The following is an 18035-nucleotide window of genomic DNA, read 5'->3' on the forward strand; positions in this document are numbered from 1 at the left end:
CAGCACTAACAGCTTCACATATCCTCTCGCTTTTTATTTTTCCAGATATTCCAGAAATTCTATTTCAGGTTCTCTAATCCTGTCTTGTGTGACTTCTATCAAGCCTTACCTACATTAAAACAGCTCTTTGAGCTGCCCGCTCAGGGCCCGAGTTGGCTCAGTGGGCATCACAGTGGAAACCAACCACCAAAAAGAGCGTTCTTTTACGAACGATACCACACGCACAGAGGTGGATGTCACACACAATAAACAACCACAAGAAATGACCGTGAGGGCGGCTCGTAGTTTTTAAGGCCCGAAGCAGCTACGAGACTACGCGGCGCGACCCAAGCTCGCGGCCCGGGTCGGTTCTTACTTGATAGGTACTGTGGGCGAGCCTGAGCGGTGGAAATGGACGTTCTGCCACTTGCCGTCGCGGCGGTGCCAGACGCGCGTCTCCTCGGACTGCATGGTCTTGGGCATGCCGCTGCCGTCCATGTACTGCGTGAGGCGGATGTAGGCGATGCAGGCCGCGTCCTCGCCCACCAGGTGCACGTGCGGGTTCAGGATGATCGTGTGGATCGGCTTGTTACTCTTGGACAGAGCTGGGGAAACAAAAACACACACGCACACACACACGTTTTCTCCACGTGAGCCCCGTTTTGCAAACCAAACCCTCAAGCGTAGCAGATATAAATGAATGATTGCTGTTTACCTGATGACTCAGGTGCACTGTAGAAATGAGCACAGTCACAGCATAAAGTATGTTTTCCCCTTTCCAATCAAATGTTTAACAGCACATATAATGCCCTATTTAATATGTACATAGGTTTAATGCATGTATCCATATGGATTAATAAGGCCATCATCTTGAGTTTCCCAATATTTCGCTTTCACTGTTATGTCTAATAACATTTCTACTTAATATTATCAGCCAAAAGAATTCAGCTTTTAACTTATTCTTGTATCATATTTTATTAAATGCTGATACATAGTAAAACTAAAAAGAAGCGGTAATAAAAGGCAAAATTACAAGGAAAAATAAATAAAATGCTGGTTTGGAGAAGGAAGAGAATTTAGGAGTATTACAATCCCATTTAGATTATGGATATTTAAATTCAGGAAGATGATAACCCCGTTTTATGCTCAGACACAGCTCAGAAATTACTGGATAAGCTGATACCTTAATTTACAATATTTTATTTCCTTTTAAGTCAAGTCTGTTCTAAAATGGTTACTTACATCACATGTTTCTCCAAAACTTTATTAAATCCATTCTATGGGTAACTTCTCTTTCTTAGAGATGACATGATTGTAATATATATATATATATGTAAAAAATGATAAATTTATGTTTTCATATATACACACCAACATATATACCAATACAGAGCAGAGCAGATCCTCAGCAGTACAGACTGAGTGACTACAATGTCTTCCCCAACACAATCACACACTCACTGCAAATTCTGACTGTTGGTTGCAATCACTGTTCACCACATGATTCAGTGACCTTTCTTTTAAGTACAGGCACACCTATTTCCCCAGGAGAAAAACAAAAATATGGGAAATACCTGAAACTTTCCCCAACTACCTGTGATATGTGAATGAGCACAGCAGAAATATCCTGGAAAAAGGAACGCCCCCTTCCCCTGCCCAAATCAATTCACTCCCAAAACAAAATGCTAATTAGACGGGAGAAACACAGTCAGAAACAGATGAAGATTTGGAAATGAAAAAGGAATGTTTACCATTTTCAAAGTAAAACCGGTGGAAGTCCATCCCTTCTACCAGATTACCCAGAGCTTCAGGTTCAAAAGATGTAAGGCCTGGATCACAGATTTTCCTGTGGAAAAGAGGAAATTTTGTAATGAGTGGTTATTACGAAACACAGCTCAGGAGAGATTATTTTTAAATGTTTCCTTTATTCCAATCAGGCATGCCATCACACTGGAAAAGAACAGAATTTAAATGAGGAGAAGGAATAAAGTTCTGGTTTCACCTAAATTAGCACGGTTGGCTGCTTACCTCAGGTGGACTGGATTTCATATAAATCATCTTTTCACCAAAAAGGTCCACCAAAGTAGGTCTCACATGTCAGTGGTAGGTATTATATTCACAAGACTTTTTAGTTGTGACTCTGAAAAGTGCTGCTGTGCAAACCAAAGGATTTTTTTATGTCTCACATCAGTGTTTAAGCAAGATTCAATCACTTTAACCACACTGGATTTACACGAGCAGCTCCTCTGAAACTGGCGATGTGTAAAGCCAGGGCAAAGCAGCCACGACCATGTTTTGTGTTTCACGAGGAGGAATTCCAACAAACCATAAATACAAGCACAGTCTCTCCTATATAAACATGCATATTAAGTATGGTGTGTCAAATAAATCAACTCTCCCCACTCCCTGTGAAATGAGGAACTCACGTGTAAGCTTCAAAGTCCCCGTTGTTGATGGCTTCAATCAACTGCTCGGTCACCTTGATAATCTCCTGCTTACGAGCTGGGGAGAGATACAAACCAATCTGAGGATGGAAGGCAGAGTGGAAGGTGACAGCTGACAGGTATCCTGTCATCCCTCAGCTGGCACAGCAGCCGTCTCTCTTCCTTTCTATGACCAAAGGACATGAGGTTATATTGCTGCTTTACACTGACTTGCCTTCAGTGCACGCCTGTATCCATGAGGAAATTAAACACATGTCAAGATCAATCCACTTTCCTTTCACACTTCTAAGCATCTTCACTGAAGGATCTGCTGCTTAAAGAGCAAAACAAACCAAGGCCCAACTCCTATCTCCAAATTCAAGGGACTGATTATTGTTATACAAACAATGCTCTGTGTTTCATACATACAGGAGGCCTTTACCTTTTCTGTGTCTAATGCTGATTTTCAGGAATCTTTTCAACACTTGCTGTTTGCTTTGGCCACATGTGAACATTTAAGTAAAAATGAATTTGGACCCTAAGCCTATAATGAAGATCCTCTGGTGCAAAGCTCATGGATTCCATAAAACGCACATATATCCACGTAGGTCTATTTACAACACATTGTCTACTCCTTCTTAAACATCAGAGAATTCATTTGGAAGACCCAAACTTGAAAGAAAAATAAATGCAAGCAACCAGGCTGTAGCAGCTCTCTTGTGCAAACAACAGTTGTAGTTCTCCTGCACACTCCTACATGTGGATTTGACCATTAACAAACGCACACAAAAACATTCCTGGAATGCTAAAACCAAAGTCTCGAGAGAGATCACACTCTTCTTCTAAAAGAAAATGTTGGGGAGCACATACAGAAAGTAAGTCTCCAGTGCCGTGCTCAAGAACTGGCATTGTGGTGTTAACCTTTTCCTAAGTGCACACCTGATATACTCAGAGAAAAAGAACCAAAAAGTAACCAGCAAGGAAAGATGTGATGGAGACAAAAGTGGATATAAAAGTCTAGCGAGACTTCAGCAGCTGTTGTCTACTAGACAGCACGATGGCTAAGAGCATTTCAAGTATGAACTGCCTTATTTTTCACAAAGATTGTGGAAAGAACAAAGACTTATAATGAAGAGGCCAGAAATGTCCCTATTGTTGTATGTTTAAACAACACAGACCAGACTGCCTGGACACTGTATGGCATTGTCAGCACCAGCCAAGGGGTAGGATGGCTGAGTAAGAAATAATGGGGCAGTGTTACAGAAGGCTGGCAAAAAAATGCAGAATGTGCCGACTTTGTGCAGTGAAGAAATTACCAGTTTTGCATGCGACATCTCACATAAATATAACGGAGCTAAAGGATTTGATTAAATAACCCAGTGACACATTTCAATCAGAGACTAGGAAATTACCGACTATTAAATCAGACAGTGGGAAATGAGGTAAAAATCTCTGATCAGCTGCTACACGATCATGAGATCACGTTAATGGATAATAATGTAAGCAATAAATATGCCTAAGGTCCTGTAGTTTCCACATGCAACAGACATAAAACCACAAGGACACGTCATTTTGGCTCGAGACAATTGGCAATATTTCCTTTTTCACTAACACCAGTCATTTCTTTCCCAAGTCTTACCATCATACCTTTGATGTTGAGATATAAAAGATATAATTCAACATCAACCCCAGAAGGGAGAAATTGAACCGTATCGCCAAATTGTTGTTTTTTCCTGGGTTTAGTTCCAAAATGAAATTGCAGTGGAATGTATGTTCTCATGAAGCTTTCTGACAGAAGCCACCTAATACTACAGAATATGGTTCCAGCAAAGCTTCTCTGGGCTGTACTAACATCTAGTGGAGCTGTGTCTGCAGACCTGTCTGTGGATATAAAGCACATCCATCAGGAAGCTCTACAGGCCAGCAAAGCAAGGAAAGGAGATTACAGCAGTTATCACTGGCTCCAATCAATCCACATCCGACTCCAGCACCAGTGTCAGTTCTTCCACTGCCCATGGAAAGACTTCACAGTTCACAATGTGGACTGTCAGGAACAGGAAGATGTTGCCAAATCATCTGCCTTTCAACTCAGCTCTCAATTTTTTTTCCTACAAAATTACAAGCGCCACATGACACTCTACGAAAGCAACTACGTTCCTCTTACCTTTTCAGCAACACACAATTACACACATATTAGAAAATTAGATTTCTTCTATTTAGTGATCTGACGCGCAGTCTCCTTGGCAGAGAGCCAAAGGCAGAGGTGGAGAATAATTTAGAAAGTGGAGTTCCAGAAATGATTTATCCTATATGCACAACCCTTCGCCTCGTTCTCAGCCCTTACTCATTGCAAGGAAAAGATGGTCAAGAAACAAGGCAGTATGAAATAACAGCAGGTGCCAAAGACTAAAAATCTCAGTAGCCACTGTGGTTTTATACAAACCCCCTCCTGATTGTTTTGAGGGGCTTGTTTTTATCTTAGCTTTTGCATCTTCTTGCATGGGTATGCAGGGAGACAGACTACAAACAGATACCAAAAGTATTTCTGCTCCATTGTCTTGGAAGCAGAGGTTTAACCTGCAAGGAAGAAAGGAAGGAAGGAAGGGAAAGGAGATGGGAAAACTGAAATACAACAAGCAGAAAGTTGGAAGGAGACTGGAAAGCAGCAGAAGGAAAGTGCAGTCATGGCCTGGTGGCCACGTGCACCAAGTCAAATCCTTGTGCTTATCCTTAGGGCAAAGAAGAAACAGGGAGGGCTCTGGAGATGAACTAAGGTGAAATGGGCATTGGGAGGAACAAAGTCCTGCTATTGCAGACAACATCTGACAGAAATAATTGGCAGTTCTTACAGAGGTAAAAAAATACCAAATTTTCATTATAAATTTGATGGGCTCCACGTAACATATGCTCTTCCAAACATCCGATTTTTTTTCCATCTAAATACACATGACAATCTATACAAGGACAACAAATGAACACACAAGGCATTAGGGAAGAGGCATCTGGCCAGTTCCCATCTGCCAGATAACTGTCACTTGCAATCACCATTCTCATTTGATTTTTTCATTATTTATTTTTTTATCCAATAGTGAACTTGGGCTTGTATTGAATTCTAGGACGATTATGCTGTTTGATGTACAGTGGCAATTTTATGCTATTATACTTTTCATTTGATGTGCAGCAAGGACTTTCTAAATAAAACTAAAGCAACTAAACTTCCTAAAGAAAACGGACAATTGTGACGAGATTCTGATAAAACCGGTTCAGTTATTTTTTCTATAAAGTGCGGTAAAAGTCAATTCAAAAATTAAAGCCTGACCCATCTGTAGTTTCTTAGAATATCACAATGGCTTTCCATGGCATAAAATTATATACTCTCTGTAAGCAAAGGGTGACTGAGCAAATATACATCTGTTGTCTTTAAAACAACTGGGATGTGAAGCAAGAACATTGTTAAAAGAAGTCAAAGGTGCTGGGACATTTTCTTGAAAACTGACCATGAAACAGGCTGTAGGTACGGCAAACTTGTGTGGAAAAGATGGTGGGTTTTAGAGTCTTTGCTCAGAATATGCCTGAAGTAAATACATTAAAGAAAAGACCATGGACCTATTCCTTAAACAGAACCTTCACTCCCACAGGGTCAGTGAGCAAAGGTAATTAATAAGGTTTTAGCAGTTCAAAAAATATACAATCCCTGCTCTAGCAAGCAAGAAGGTTTATGACTAATACAAAGGCAGTTCAAGCAAAAATATTATGCAGAAGAGCTATAAAAAGACCAAATAATAAGAAGAGAACAAACAGGAACATTTTCTAAAACACTGGCTGAAACGATTTCTGCAGCAGTGCTGTAGCACATATGTTAACTTTAAATGAGTCATTAACCTCTAGCTATATTTCTCCAACTTTTTTCCCTGCTCAGCTACAGGGTGGGGGATAATCTTTCACAATTAAAGAACACCATTAACACTAATATCTAAAGAAAACAAAATAAGTAGGAACACCATTTAAGCAAAAAGCATCTAACACTATCAATACCTTAAACATACAAGGAGCAATCTCCCACCTAGTGAAATCAAGCACCACAAGGAAAATAAAAAAAGGTACAAAACAACTGCAAAAACTGTTCCAGGAGGGAACTCTGGGGCTTTTCTTCTCTTCCTGTAGCCCTAGTTTGTAAACTCAATCTACAAAAACCACACAGAAACAATATTTTAGTTGCAGAGAGAAGGTACAGGATAAAAATGAGCTGCAGATATGTGAAAGTGAAGCCTTCAGAAATATACGTACCAGAAACTTCCCTTTTTGTGAAACACAAAAAAAGAACCCCTGGTAACTCACTGACCACCATATCACCCATCATTTTTTTTTTTTTCAGAACTGAGATCAGCAATGTACTTCTGAAAATAATAATTTAAGCCACCTTAAGCTTAATTCAGATACCAGAGCATCTTCCTACTGCCATCAGTCCTCTAGATGACTGTGTAATAACTGTAGTGCCATGGTGAAGCAGTAAAGCACCTTTCCAGAAGGACAAGGTAGCCTGGTTCCAGCTTTGCACAGGCACTCCAAGATGATTAAAATGATTTTGCTTCTGCCTTGCTCGCATGTTGTTTCTCAAGGCAAAAACCCTTAAAACTTTTCAGCTCGGTAATCTCAGCTCCACATCTTGGTACACCTCAGTTTGGATTAATCTCACAACATTTGGGACGTGTATAAGTACGGACAAGTGAGCTTGTTCTCTCAATGGAGAGGAATAAGCACTTTCAGGGCACAATTCATCATATCCCAAAATAGATATTTAAGACAAGTGTGACTCATCTGACCTATTTGCATTGACTAAAGGGAGTCTAGACAACTAGCTCAAATACAGATATCTACACTGGGGAGGGTGGCTAAATCTGGGGACACAAATCCTACCCATGGTGCCGTTGTTTCAAAACAGGACAGTCCGTGGCAAGGTGACACCGGGCTGCTCGGATGGAACGGCACAGCATGGGAGATCCCAGCTTCCCTTCTCATCTGAACATCAGCCAACAAACAGCAGCTACATGGAAAGCATACGGCCCCTGATGTTATTTCTACACTCTGAAAATAACCAAAGTCTGCAAGGGAAGAGGAAGAGACTAGAAATTTTATCCTGTGTTGTATAACGAGCTCTGGCTGTGTGGATGTACCAGATCTCATTCCACTTTACAGCACAGACTGCTAAACATCACACAGTGTTCTTCCAAATGATTCTCATCGCAGCAACATCAGAAAATTCTCTGCTGATAATTTCTCTTACTGCTTATACCCCAAATATTCCAAGTAAATAATTCCTGTGAAGAAAATAAAAGAAGCTGCCGCATGAATAAACAACTGCTTGGGTGTCAGATCTCCACAAAAACCACACAGAGACTCAGATGACAGGGTGTGCTCCAGGGGCCTTCTCATTTAAGAAGTTGATGAAGATGCAGTGTATAAAAGACCAGAGCTTCCCTCTCACCTCACCACTTAACCTTAAGCTTTCATATGGGCTAAGACATCTGAGTTGTCATCTTACATGTAACATCTTTTTCCTAGAGCCTGCTGATTCCAAAGACTCATTCTGATTCATCACATTATGATATGGATGGATGATCTGCAGAATTTTATTTAGGTTATTGGCTGGCTTTCACCTTTCTGAAAGCCAGTAAGCCTCCCACTGCCCTAGTGGAAAAAAAAATAATTCATTAGCTATTTAGGCAAATATCTGAAAAATTATCCCAGCGCTTTTCCACCCTGTACTGACAAAACAGATCCAACAAAATGAATGTACCTTCTATTTAAACCTTAGTCATAAATTGATGTTAAGTCACTTGTCACATGCCCTACATAGTATATTTTTATGTGAAATCAATCACATCTAAAGACACTCCCTATATGATTATACTAAGAATGACACTAATATTTACACAGCATAGCGAACGTTGGCAAATGTTTATTTTTTAATGACAAATCACCCACAGTGTCAGATCAAAGCTGTATCACGGTCACTGCACCTACAAGATACTACCCTATTTCCCAACAGGTTACTTTAATTGTGGAATCTGGCTGCTGTCTCCAGAAATGATGTCTGAAGTCTCCGTAACTGAGACATTAACAGGGTTTGCTGCTGTGGAAATTTTTATTTCAACTCAGCTCCTGCATAATCACTCTGCCCATTTAGAGAAATCTTGTTGTTCCACTAGTGTGAAAATCAATAACAACCCTCAATTCTGCATCCCTTTCCTTTTAAATAAGTTTTAAAAAGCACTGAGATGTGTTAATAGTAACAATAATCTGCAAATAATAATTCTAAGAAATGCAGCATTTGCCTATTTTGCTCAGGAAAATTGCATTACCTTTTAAAAAAATAGTGCCACTATTCCTAAATTTGGTAATGAAATTACTAATGAACATCTATCTTTAAATATTAAAAGCCATCCTTGCACTATTACCTACCCAGTGAAGCAGGAAATGTGATGCTGCCAGCATCCAGGCCTGAAAATGCTGGGCACATAAGAGATATTCTGGGGATATTCCTGTGGATGGAATAAATGCCTTATGGCTGTATCAGCTCTCAGTGTTACACAGGTCCTTGTCTCTCCTATTAATTCCTCTCTTTTTTAAGGCTCTGAGCAGTTTGCACTGTTGGTATTAGGAGCTCCAATTTATATATGGTCATCCATAGATTGATAGAGACTATCCAACTCCTCCCTTGGAATGGAACTCTCTTCCAGCATTACCTGGCAACTGTTGTGACTGGAAGCAGCCCATCCCCTCACCTGCACCAGCTGCGCCCACCCAAAATTCCACTCAGATTTAAAATAAGGTTCAGGCCAATGGCACACAGCTCATGTTTCAACCCACAAGGTCCCTCCCCCTCTAAAGAATTTCAGAGTTAATTTATAAACAAGAAATTATCTACTCAGGTCTTTTATGTCCTACCAGCTACTAACACTGCCTTTTGCCTCTCCTATTTTCACTGCTCAGACAAAGCCTGCCCACACTAGAGATTTCCTCCCCAGTTAGTTGGTCACTAATCATCCCAGATCTCCCCCTGAGCAGAGCGTGACACCTCTCAGGGTGCTACCAACCCTCCACGCTAACAGCTGTCACAGCAGCTTGAACGATGCTTTACCACCGGGGATGCTCAAGAAAGCAACTTGATGATATAATAAACACCACAGGTAATTACTCCTGAGAACCTATCCAGGATCCAAGCCAGAGGGGAGAGTCAAATCTCTCTCTAAGCTGAAAACCACTGGAAAGATCAGCTCTGCAAGATACAGCTTGCGGAAAGACAGACCTATTTATCCTGATAATATTTTCACAATTAACACCTCGCCAAAAAATAGATATCTAAAGAAATACACTCCGTTCTTTTGTACACCCTAAGAACAGGTCGTTCCTAGATGAGACAGATCACAGCAGTGATCTGCTGCTCTCAGATGGTGGGGAGGGAGGAGGAAGAGAGGCAAAGGAGACCATCTGAACAGCCGAGTCTCTCAACTTACATAGCACAGAGGAAGGAGTGGAGTGGGAGAGCTCAGACTCGAGCGATTGACTCTCTGAGTTTGCATTTCTCATGGACTTGCCCGCTGAATTGATGGAAAGAAACACAACATATGAACAAACAAAGATGAAGAGGTAGAGTGTGATCAGACTCCGCAGCAGGCACTGGCAGCAGGAGCGGCCGCTGGGGCACGGCAAGGGTGGTGACCAGTGGGATGAAGAAGCAATGGAAGAGGAGGAGTGGTGGGTGGAACTCAACCTCTCCATGTCCCCCTCCTTTGTGAGAGCTGTGTGAGGGTCAAGTACATGTGAAGGAAGAAAAAAAAGAAGGCCAAAAGAAAAATAACGATAATTTAATTACAAGCAACAAGAACTTCGAATATCTTTGAGCACACAAACAATGTTAATGATGTACTTTCAGGGGGCAGTGTGGGTGCCAAAGAACAGTTGTAAAGGTCGTGGGTACGAGTGACTCTGTTCAGATGCCAGCGCAGATTTACCCCTGTATCCAGTACTGAGATATACAGGGCTTTGAAAGAGCTTTTCTTAGCAATTTGAATGGTTTTTTCAGGAATGTTATGTTCAAAAATAAATAGTTTAAATTGGTTTCTTTCTACTGTTAAATAAAACAGAACCAACAGGGATAAAATGAAATTAGGCTATATGAAACATTTTGAAACAATGTACCTTATACATGTATCGAGTAGCAAAATTAGCAACAATTTACCTAATCTCCACAACTCCACAAATTTTCCCATTGGAAATCATCTTTCTTACTAATATTTTCATTAATTCATTTCCAGGGGCAAAAAGATACCATGAGAAATCCAGATCTGCTGTCCACGATAAATTTAGCAACTCACCTTTCTGAAAGCCTGTGGGCATTGCTGGACAAAAATAACAGTGGTATTCTACAACATTTCTCAAAAAAAAGAAATCAATCTCATATCACAGAAATGCTGCTCAATAGTTCCAGTCTCATTACTGCAGCAAGGAGAAATCCCACAAGCAATTCCAGAAGGAGGCATTGCCTATGGTCCAATTCTCAGCATGTTCTTTCTGTCCACTCCTGTCATATTTAGGAGGAATCACTGTCATGCAGACAAGCCAATGATCAATGGGTAATGTCAGGAATTTGTGTTAGCAAGGAACCTGAACCGCAGCTTCAAGTCATTTCAGACTCAAATGACGGAATTAGCTTATTCCTTGAATTATTAAAGCTCACTGTTGTTTGCTGAACACTGTTTCTAGCAAAAGAAATATGTTCCAGTCCTAAAAGATGTAAATGTATACATAAGCAAGGCAAAGTTACAGATACTAAGATTTTCAGCAAATAAAAAATGCAAAGCGAGCCTGACTTTACTGTCTCTAAGTTAAATACCTGCTTTTAAAAGTGAAAACAGGGTGAGATCCTGACATGAGAGGAGAATGCTGCATGCATTCCTTGACAGATAGGAGTTCAGAATCTGTTCCTAGAGCCACATTGGTGACAGCTGATAAAAGACAGTTTTAATTGCTCCCTTTCTTAGTGAATCATCTCGTACTCTGCACAGACCCGTGTGTGCACACACTCCCACAGGGCACACGCCCCACAGCCGTGCCGGGGATGGCATATCCCACACAGCCCTACAATCCACGCTGCTTTAAAGAGTCCAACCAACAAAGAAGAGGAAGAAAAGCACTTGCTGCAGAGCTGAGTGTTCTCAGGGTGTGTGAGCTGGGGGTCTGTACACAGGGGGGAACCCTGTACCTGTTTGCACAGCCTACGGACGGTGTTTGGATAACGGGAGGAGGAACACAGGGCACAGATCCCATGCCTTTGCAGAGTCATTCCCTGCGAGCTGTGGATCATATTGCAGCTCTATAAAACAGGCTAATACTGCTCTTCACTCACAGAGGGGCAGCCCCATTCCCCCTCTCCTTCGTGGGAAGGAGACCCTCTTCCCATGTTGTTCTCCACGCTGCAAAGAGAAGCAAAATGATGTTTGAGGGTCTTTATCACCTAAGGTGGAAAACATTCCTTCAAGGTCTCAAATGGGGTACAGACATCATCTTGAGCACACATGAGAGGACATGGATAGTCAGTAATCCGGGAGACTTCTCTCCCCTACCTCTGAAATCCACTTGTCCTCCCTATCAGTATTTTATCTCCAGTGGCCGCTCCTGCCAAGAGCACAGCTTTCTCACTGTACTCCTACAAAATCTACATCCAGAAATCAAGTTTGGTGTGTGGGGAGGAAATAATCTTTCCTAAGTGTCTTGCTAAAGCATGCAGCTTGAGCTTATAATAGCTGTCAGGGTTGCAGGACTGCCTATTCCCTGAATCATTCTACAAATTAGACCCTGGGGGCACTGTTAGCTTTAATTTATAGTAAAACAATCTGAACAGCAGCCTCCAGTGGAAAGATGGGAAGTGTGAGAGGAATACTAAAAAGTGAAAAACAAGCAAGCTTCCAAACAATTAATAACAGGGAGATTATATTTGCCCTTTAAACCAACGGAAAATGAAATCCCTGTACAGTGAGTGCACAGGGAAAGACACCACCAGTGTCTTGTTCCTCACACCTGTGATTACTGCCAGCTCCTCTCTGCTGGGAGAACACTGTACATCGTGGCCATCCAAGCTGCTCTTGGCTGTGATACTGCAGAATCAGGCAAATTATGTTCATTGTTGGCTTTTTTATAACTGCATCCCTGAGATACAACTCTGTGTGCTGAGCTTCAGACAGGATTGTCTAAAAACCCTACTGTAATAACACCACCTTATATCAGCACGCAGAGGCCCTATAATTAAATTATTCATTTAATGAGCTTGGTTGCTAAAACTCTACATAGTGGTTTGAAGGGAGTAATACAAAGTGCTATGAATAAAGGTAAATTATACTGCATTTTCCTAGGCATCAGCTGTAGTTCCCTGTAATTGTTCTCTCATTTCACATTAACTTGAACCACCATCACTAGGTTGCATCCATTCTCCTGTTTCCATTCTCACCTGTACGTATCACATTGTTCCTTGAGGCCAAAACCCAATCTTTACTGTGAATCGGAGGTACACAAACCTAATATTTTCTTTTCCAAACCCTTTTGTTTTAAAACATAATGTTATTAAAGTAGGTACGAGTAACATCACAGCATAATATCTAAAGGGAGGAAAAAATGGAAACAAAAATATTAACTGTGAAGTCACAAAACTAAGTTGATAAAAAAATATTTTTGTTTTTTAAAGAATGGAAGAAGATTAAAACAAGTGTATGGACAGAACAAAAGAAAACCACAAAAATACACTGGCATCTGAACAGAATAAAAATGGAAATGGTGACATAAAGAAAAAAAAAAAGCAAAACCCAAAACACAAATGCATGTTAAACATAAACTGAGAGTTACAAAGCACTGACTTACACATTTTTACTCTAGTGCTATTATTATTGGAACTAGTATCTTAGTTAAAAAGCAGTAACTTTATATTCTTAACCTAAACATAATGGAAAACGGTGTTTTGGGAACTGAAAAGTCAAAGTCTGAAACATATCAAAAGGAATTTCTTTTAAAGAAGGAAAACCAGTATTCTCTCAAAGGATTCATTAGGGGGTTCTGTGGTTAATGACCTACTGAAATACATTTACAAAACTCATGTTACTGCTTCTCCAAATGTTCCAAGCTTAAAATCCTACCTTTCACATCCTCATCTTCGATGGTTGTGTTGGAACTCTCTGTTGATTCCTGTTGAGAAGTAAATATGAGTAGAATGTATCAAACAAGCCAAGCCTTATTTGCGTGCCTTGGAAAAGGACAGGATTAGTTACAGGAATCATGCAAAGCCTCAAAGCAGGGTGGGATGTCATTCACAAACAAATGGGCACACACTGATTAAGACATTTCCACCTGAAAGGGATGGCACACACTGCCATTCTCTACAGTAGGAAACAGAAACACATTTCCTGCCCTCTGATGCTTTTACTTCACAGGAATGTAGAGGAAACTTTTTTTTCCTTTAACATCCAACTGTACAAAGTCCATCTGAAATGTCACATGAATTACCTCAGCCAAGTAGGAGAGCTTGCCATTTTAAGCTTAGTGATAAACCAACTGTGCAAAATAAGTCATTCCATTCCAATTCCACCTTCTAAATATGCAGAGTGCTGCCTGCTACAATTTACAACCGACTTTCTGCTCATGTGACTTATGCAATGGATATTAAAATGAAGCCTCATGGTGATTTAAGGCATATTGGATCAGATTCTCTCATCTTTATACTGCTGTTGTTATAATTTTTTTTTGGAAGAAGATGGAGAATGGGTAAATATCTGATAACAACTTTGACAAAGTAAGGCTTCTCTGTAGCAGTGTTCTTCAACCAGACATGTAGAGGAATGACTCATCTACCAGACAGTTTATTCTTAAGCCATCACACTGTTAAAAAGGCAAGGATATCATATCTCAGTCTTTCATGAATTACCAGAAACATGAAATATTATGGACAAATTCAACAGGACACTGTCAAATCTAACAGCTTCAGAGAGCTGGAAAGTTTTTAAGCTTGATTTTTTTTCTTTTAATCTGTATACTTTCTTGAGAAGTAGAATACGAATTATATTTTTTTAAGTTCACAGCTCAATAACAAAAAGGATTAACTGATCTGGTTTTTTATCAGAGAAAGTAGATAAGACTGGTATTGTATTTAACCCTTTAAAGGATTTTATAATTAAGCAATAAAAGGCAAATTTGTCAGTGCCCTTCATTTACTGTGTCCTCACAAGGCTGAGCCAAAGGAATGTTCAAAAGGCTAATGCATTACTCAGACCTTAAAAAAAACCAAAACATATGTGCATTCATAAATAAAACTACAGGAATTAATTCACACACAAACAAAACTGAAGGAGTCACCATGCTGTCCCTGCCCTGGCTGTGTTAGACATTTCACTCTACACGGATGTATCATGCTCCGTCACTTAAAATATTAGATAAAGTACTTATGAGTGAACAAAAACCCCACACAAATACAAGTTGTAAACACCATGCAAAGCTCACAGGGCAGATGTAGCCTCTAATACTGAAGCATCCACTCCAGTTGCCATACTACAAGGATCAGCCTTTCAGACAAATTTGGGAGGAACTCTCCGCATTGAGTGGTTTCGTTTGTTTGCTGTGACCTTTTCGGGACATTGAGTATCTTAATTGCTAAGATTACATAATAAAATCAAGTAGATGTAGTCATGCCAATATTTTATCTGGGTTTCCTGGGATTTGGTGGACTTCAGTTAGAAAGATCAGCCCGGTGTTCAAACACAGGCTGCTCGTTGCCTACGAGTTTAAACTTGGGGAGCTGAAAAAGTAGTGACACGAACCCAGAAGTTCTGTGTCGGACAGATGCAGGGGACATAAAGGAACGGGATACACGAGCACAATGCACACCATCAGCACTTCCATGCTTGAGGAATGTCTGCATGCGTTATTCTGTCACTCAGATCCAATCCTTCTCTTATGAAATAACCACAGGGAGTTAAGACTAGATAAATGAGATGGCAATTCTTTAAGTCAACACTGCAAACAGGGAAATTCTTGTTGAAGAGTAAATTCTTTCCAGGAAACCTAGGAACATGTGTTATATGTAAATGATGGCATTTCCTGGCCCTTTTCAAGTCCATGCATGAAAAAAACAAAACAAAACACGGTTTTAGGGATCAGCTGCCAGACGCAAACATCACAATACACAAGAAAAAGAAAGGAGCATGAAGGAAACACTGAAAATCAAAAGACCTCTTTGGCACTTGAAATGTGAGAATTGTTTTGAAACTGCTCAGTGATGTTATGGAAGAGAACCGAAGTCCTGTGCAAAAAGACACGTCACGACACACGGTGTGTGAGCATGCTGAGAAACAGCAGGTGGGATAAACTGCAGTGACATCTTTGTCTGAGGTGACAACTGCACGTCCAACTCGTCAGGACCATCTCAGCACGCTCTGAGCACAGCAGGGCACTGGGCTCTGCCAACCGCTACCGACTGCCCCGAGAGCTCCAGGAGCTCAGCACCCAGCACATGGACACAGGGAAACAGGCTCGAGAGACACCACGTGCAACAAACGCAGGAATGAGATTTTTTTTCCTTCGGAAGTTCCTGGAGCGGCCCTGTTTAGCTGTGGAATAGTGGTGGATGGAATGTGTGGTGTGGAAAAGCAAGATGGAGTTGATACTTTCTGAATACCTTATTTCCATCAGGGTTGTGGATTACTGTAGTTTGGGGCTCCTGAGCGAGAACAAAATAAAGAGAGAAAGAGTTCCCATTGGTAAATACATTTTCATCGGTGTGAGGGAGTGCAAGAAGAGCCAGCTCACAAATGCTGAACACTGACAAGAGTTAAAACAAACATTAACTGTCGCCAGAGGGTGAAACTGGATGTCTCTAACACAGATTTCCTCAACAGCAAGCCAGCAAAAAAGGCCATCTCACCTAATGCAGCAGCATGCAGAGACCTTATTCAGGACTGATGCGTGCAGGGCTTTGAAGCTCTGGAGACCTGCAGAGGCTCTTCTGCACCAGGGCAGGCAAAATGCTTCCTGTGCTCTCCTGCCTCAGCCAGGCCGGGCAGGGCGGCCACCAATCACCCCTTTTCTTTAATCATGTTTGCTTGTATTAGTATTAAGGGATCAAATCAAAATACAGATGAAGTGACAAGGATTAAGAATAAGTTAACTACGGTTAAACACTCCCGTGTTTTGGAAGGAGCAAATTACCACCAATTGCTGCCTTGGCAGAGCAGCATAAAAACAAGCGAGAGAGATCTTCGTGTCGTTTTAAAGTGTAATTTCCTCAAATCCTTTTGCCTTGAAAAAAGATTGAATAATCTTTGAAATGGCAGACAGCCAGCACACTTTCAGCACGGGCTATTGGGCACGGCTCCGTCTAGGAACAGAGTGCCATCCACTCCTGGATGAAACCTGCTAGCTGGTCCTTGGGAATTACTTAGTGTATGAGTCAGTGCCAGCTGCTCCAAAAAATTCCAGAGGAAACATCTCTCCAAATGGGTGTGAATCACCCCCACTTTCAAGGTTATATATGCATATGGGAAATAATACACCACATTTCCATTTGTGAGCCCTGTGACACAGAGATGCCTGAGAAAAAGGGCTACTAATAAAAGCAAGACTGCAATAAACATTCATGAACATCACTTTGATTAGAAATATGTCCCTAACAGAGCTTATTAATGAGTAATGCCTCCTGCTGATTTAAATGGAAGAGAAACAAGCAAAACTGTTTAGCTCTAGATGCCTCTTGATCCCAGAGAAGACTTGCAAAGTCCTGCAGAGTTGTGGGAAATACAGAATGAAAATCTGAATAAGGTCTGTTTTATGGCAGCCTAGCAATAATCCTGTTAGCTCTCCTGGATATCAGTACTTATGCTAAGACAGCAGAGAAAATAACAGAGCTGCTTTTTTTCCAGAATTTTTTTGGGGTGAAAAAGGTTAACATCAAAAGGTGGAAACAGTCATCAGGCAAAGAGCTAAGAGCAACATCAAGCGCATTCTACTCGCTTTCTGGCACAGCATGCAAAAAAATTCAGCTACAAACACCACGACTCTACCGCATTCAGCTTCCATTTAACATTGTCTGTCAGTAAACACGCTCTAATGGACTTCCTCACAAAAAATAAGACAGCGTAATTCAAACAGAAAAGGTTTTCCAAAACCTGTTTTTAGAAAGCAAACAGAGTAAATGCATGAAAAAGCAGGGGGGAAATTAAAAAAAAAAAAAAAAAGACAAAAAAAGAAGGAATAACAAACGGAAGACAGTCAAAAACTTCAAGATAGCATGAGAAGGAAAATTCCAGGTATACCAGCGCCGGGGTAGGAATATTTTCCTTGGGGCTGGTTACCACGTTGGTTTTGTTGTTTATCTGTAGGTATGCAGAAAATAGAAACAGACAGGCCTTAGAACTGGCGGGAGGCACCCTATCTATATCTCTCTGTATAGAACATCTATAGGCAGATATAGATATCTATGGACAGATATAGATATGGAAATAAAGAATCACAGAAAGATGAACTTGTGAACTGGCAGGAGCACTAACAATAGCTCTGGGAGCCGGCTGGCAGCTCCTCCCCACGGCCCTGCAGAGC

The 18035-nt window shown here is 40.8% G+C and overlaps 1 protein-coding gene across 27 annotated transcripts in view; it reads right to left on the reverse strand.

Annotated features, from left to right (window-relative positions):
- Positions 1 to 18035, reverse strand: part of CAMK2D (calcium/calmodulin dependent protein kinase II delta) — a 117173-nt gene that overhangs the window by 6997 nt on the left and 92141 nt on the right. For 11 of the 27 annotated variants that reach the window (XR_001876414.1, XR_001876411.1, XR_001876416.1 and 8 more), the window contains 6 exons: positions 17753 to 17812; positions 16120 to 16161; positions 13589 to 13637; positions 2406 to 2481; positions 1731 to 1825; positions 356 to 584 (listed from right to left, as the gene is read on the reverse strand). Coding sequence is in view for 10 of the 27 variants with exons in the window: in XM_017825075.1 (XP_017680564.1) it covers positions 356 to 584; positions 1731 to 1825; positions 2406 to 2481; positions 13589 to 13637; positions 16120 to 16161; positions 17753 to 17812 (551 nt within the window). In the remaining 17 variants the exon portion in view is untranslated. Of the gene's footprint in view, positions 1 to 351; positions 585 to 1730; positions 1826 to 2405; positions 2482 to 13588; positions 13638 to 16119; positions 16162 to 17752; positions 17813 to 18035 lie in introns of those variants that run through there. The other 16 variants (XR_001876423.1, XR_001876419.1, XR_001876421.1 and 13 more) reach the window with 5 other exon arrangements.

Source organism: Lepidothrix coronata, unplaced genomic scaffold (genome assembly GCF_001604755.1).
Source record: "Lepidothrix coronata isolate B3197 unplaced genomic scaffold, Lepidothrix_coronata-1.0 Scaffold116, whole genome shotgun sequence".
In the NCBI taxonomy this organism is placed as follows: Eukaryota; Metazoa; Chordata; class Aves; order Passeriformes; family Pipridae; genus Lepidothrix; species Lepidothrix coronata.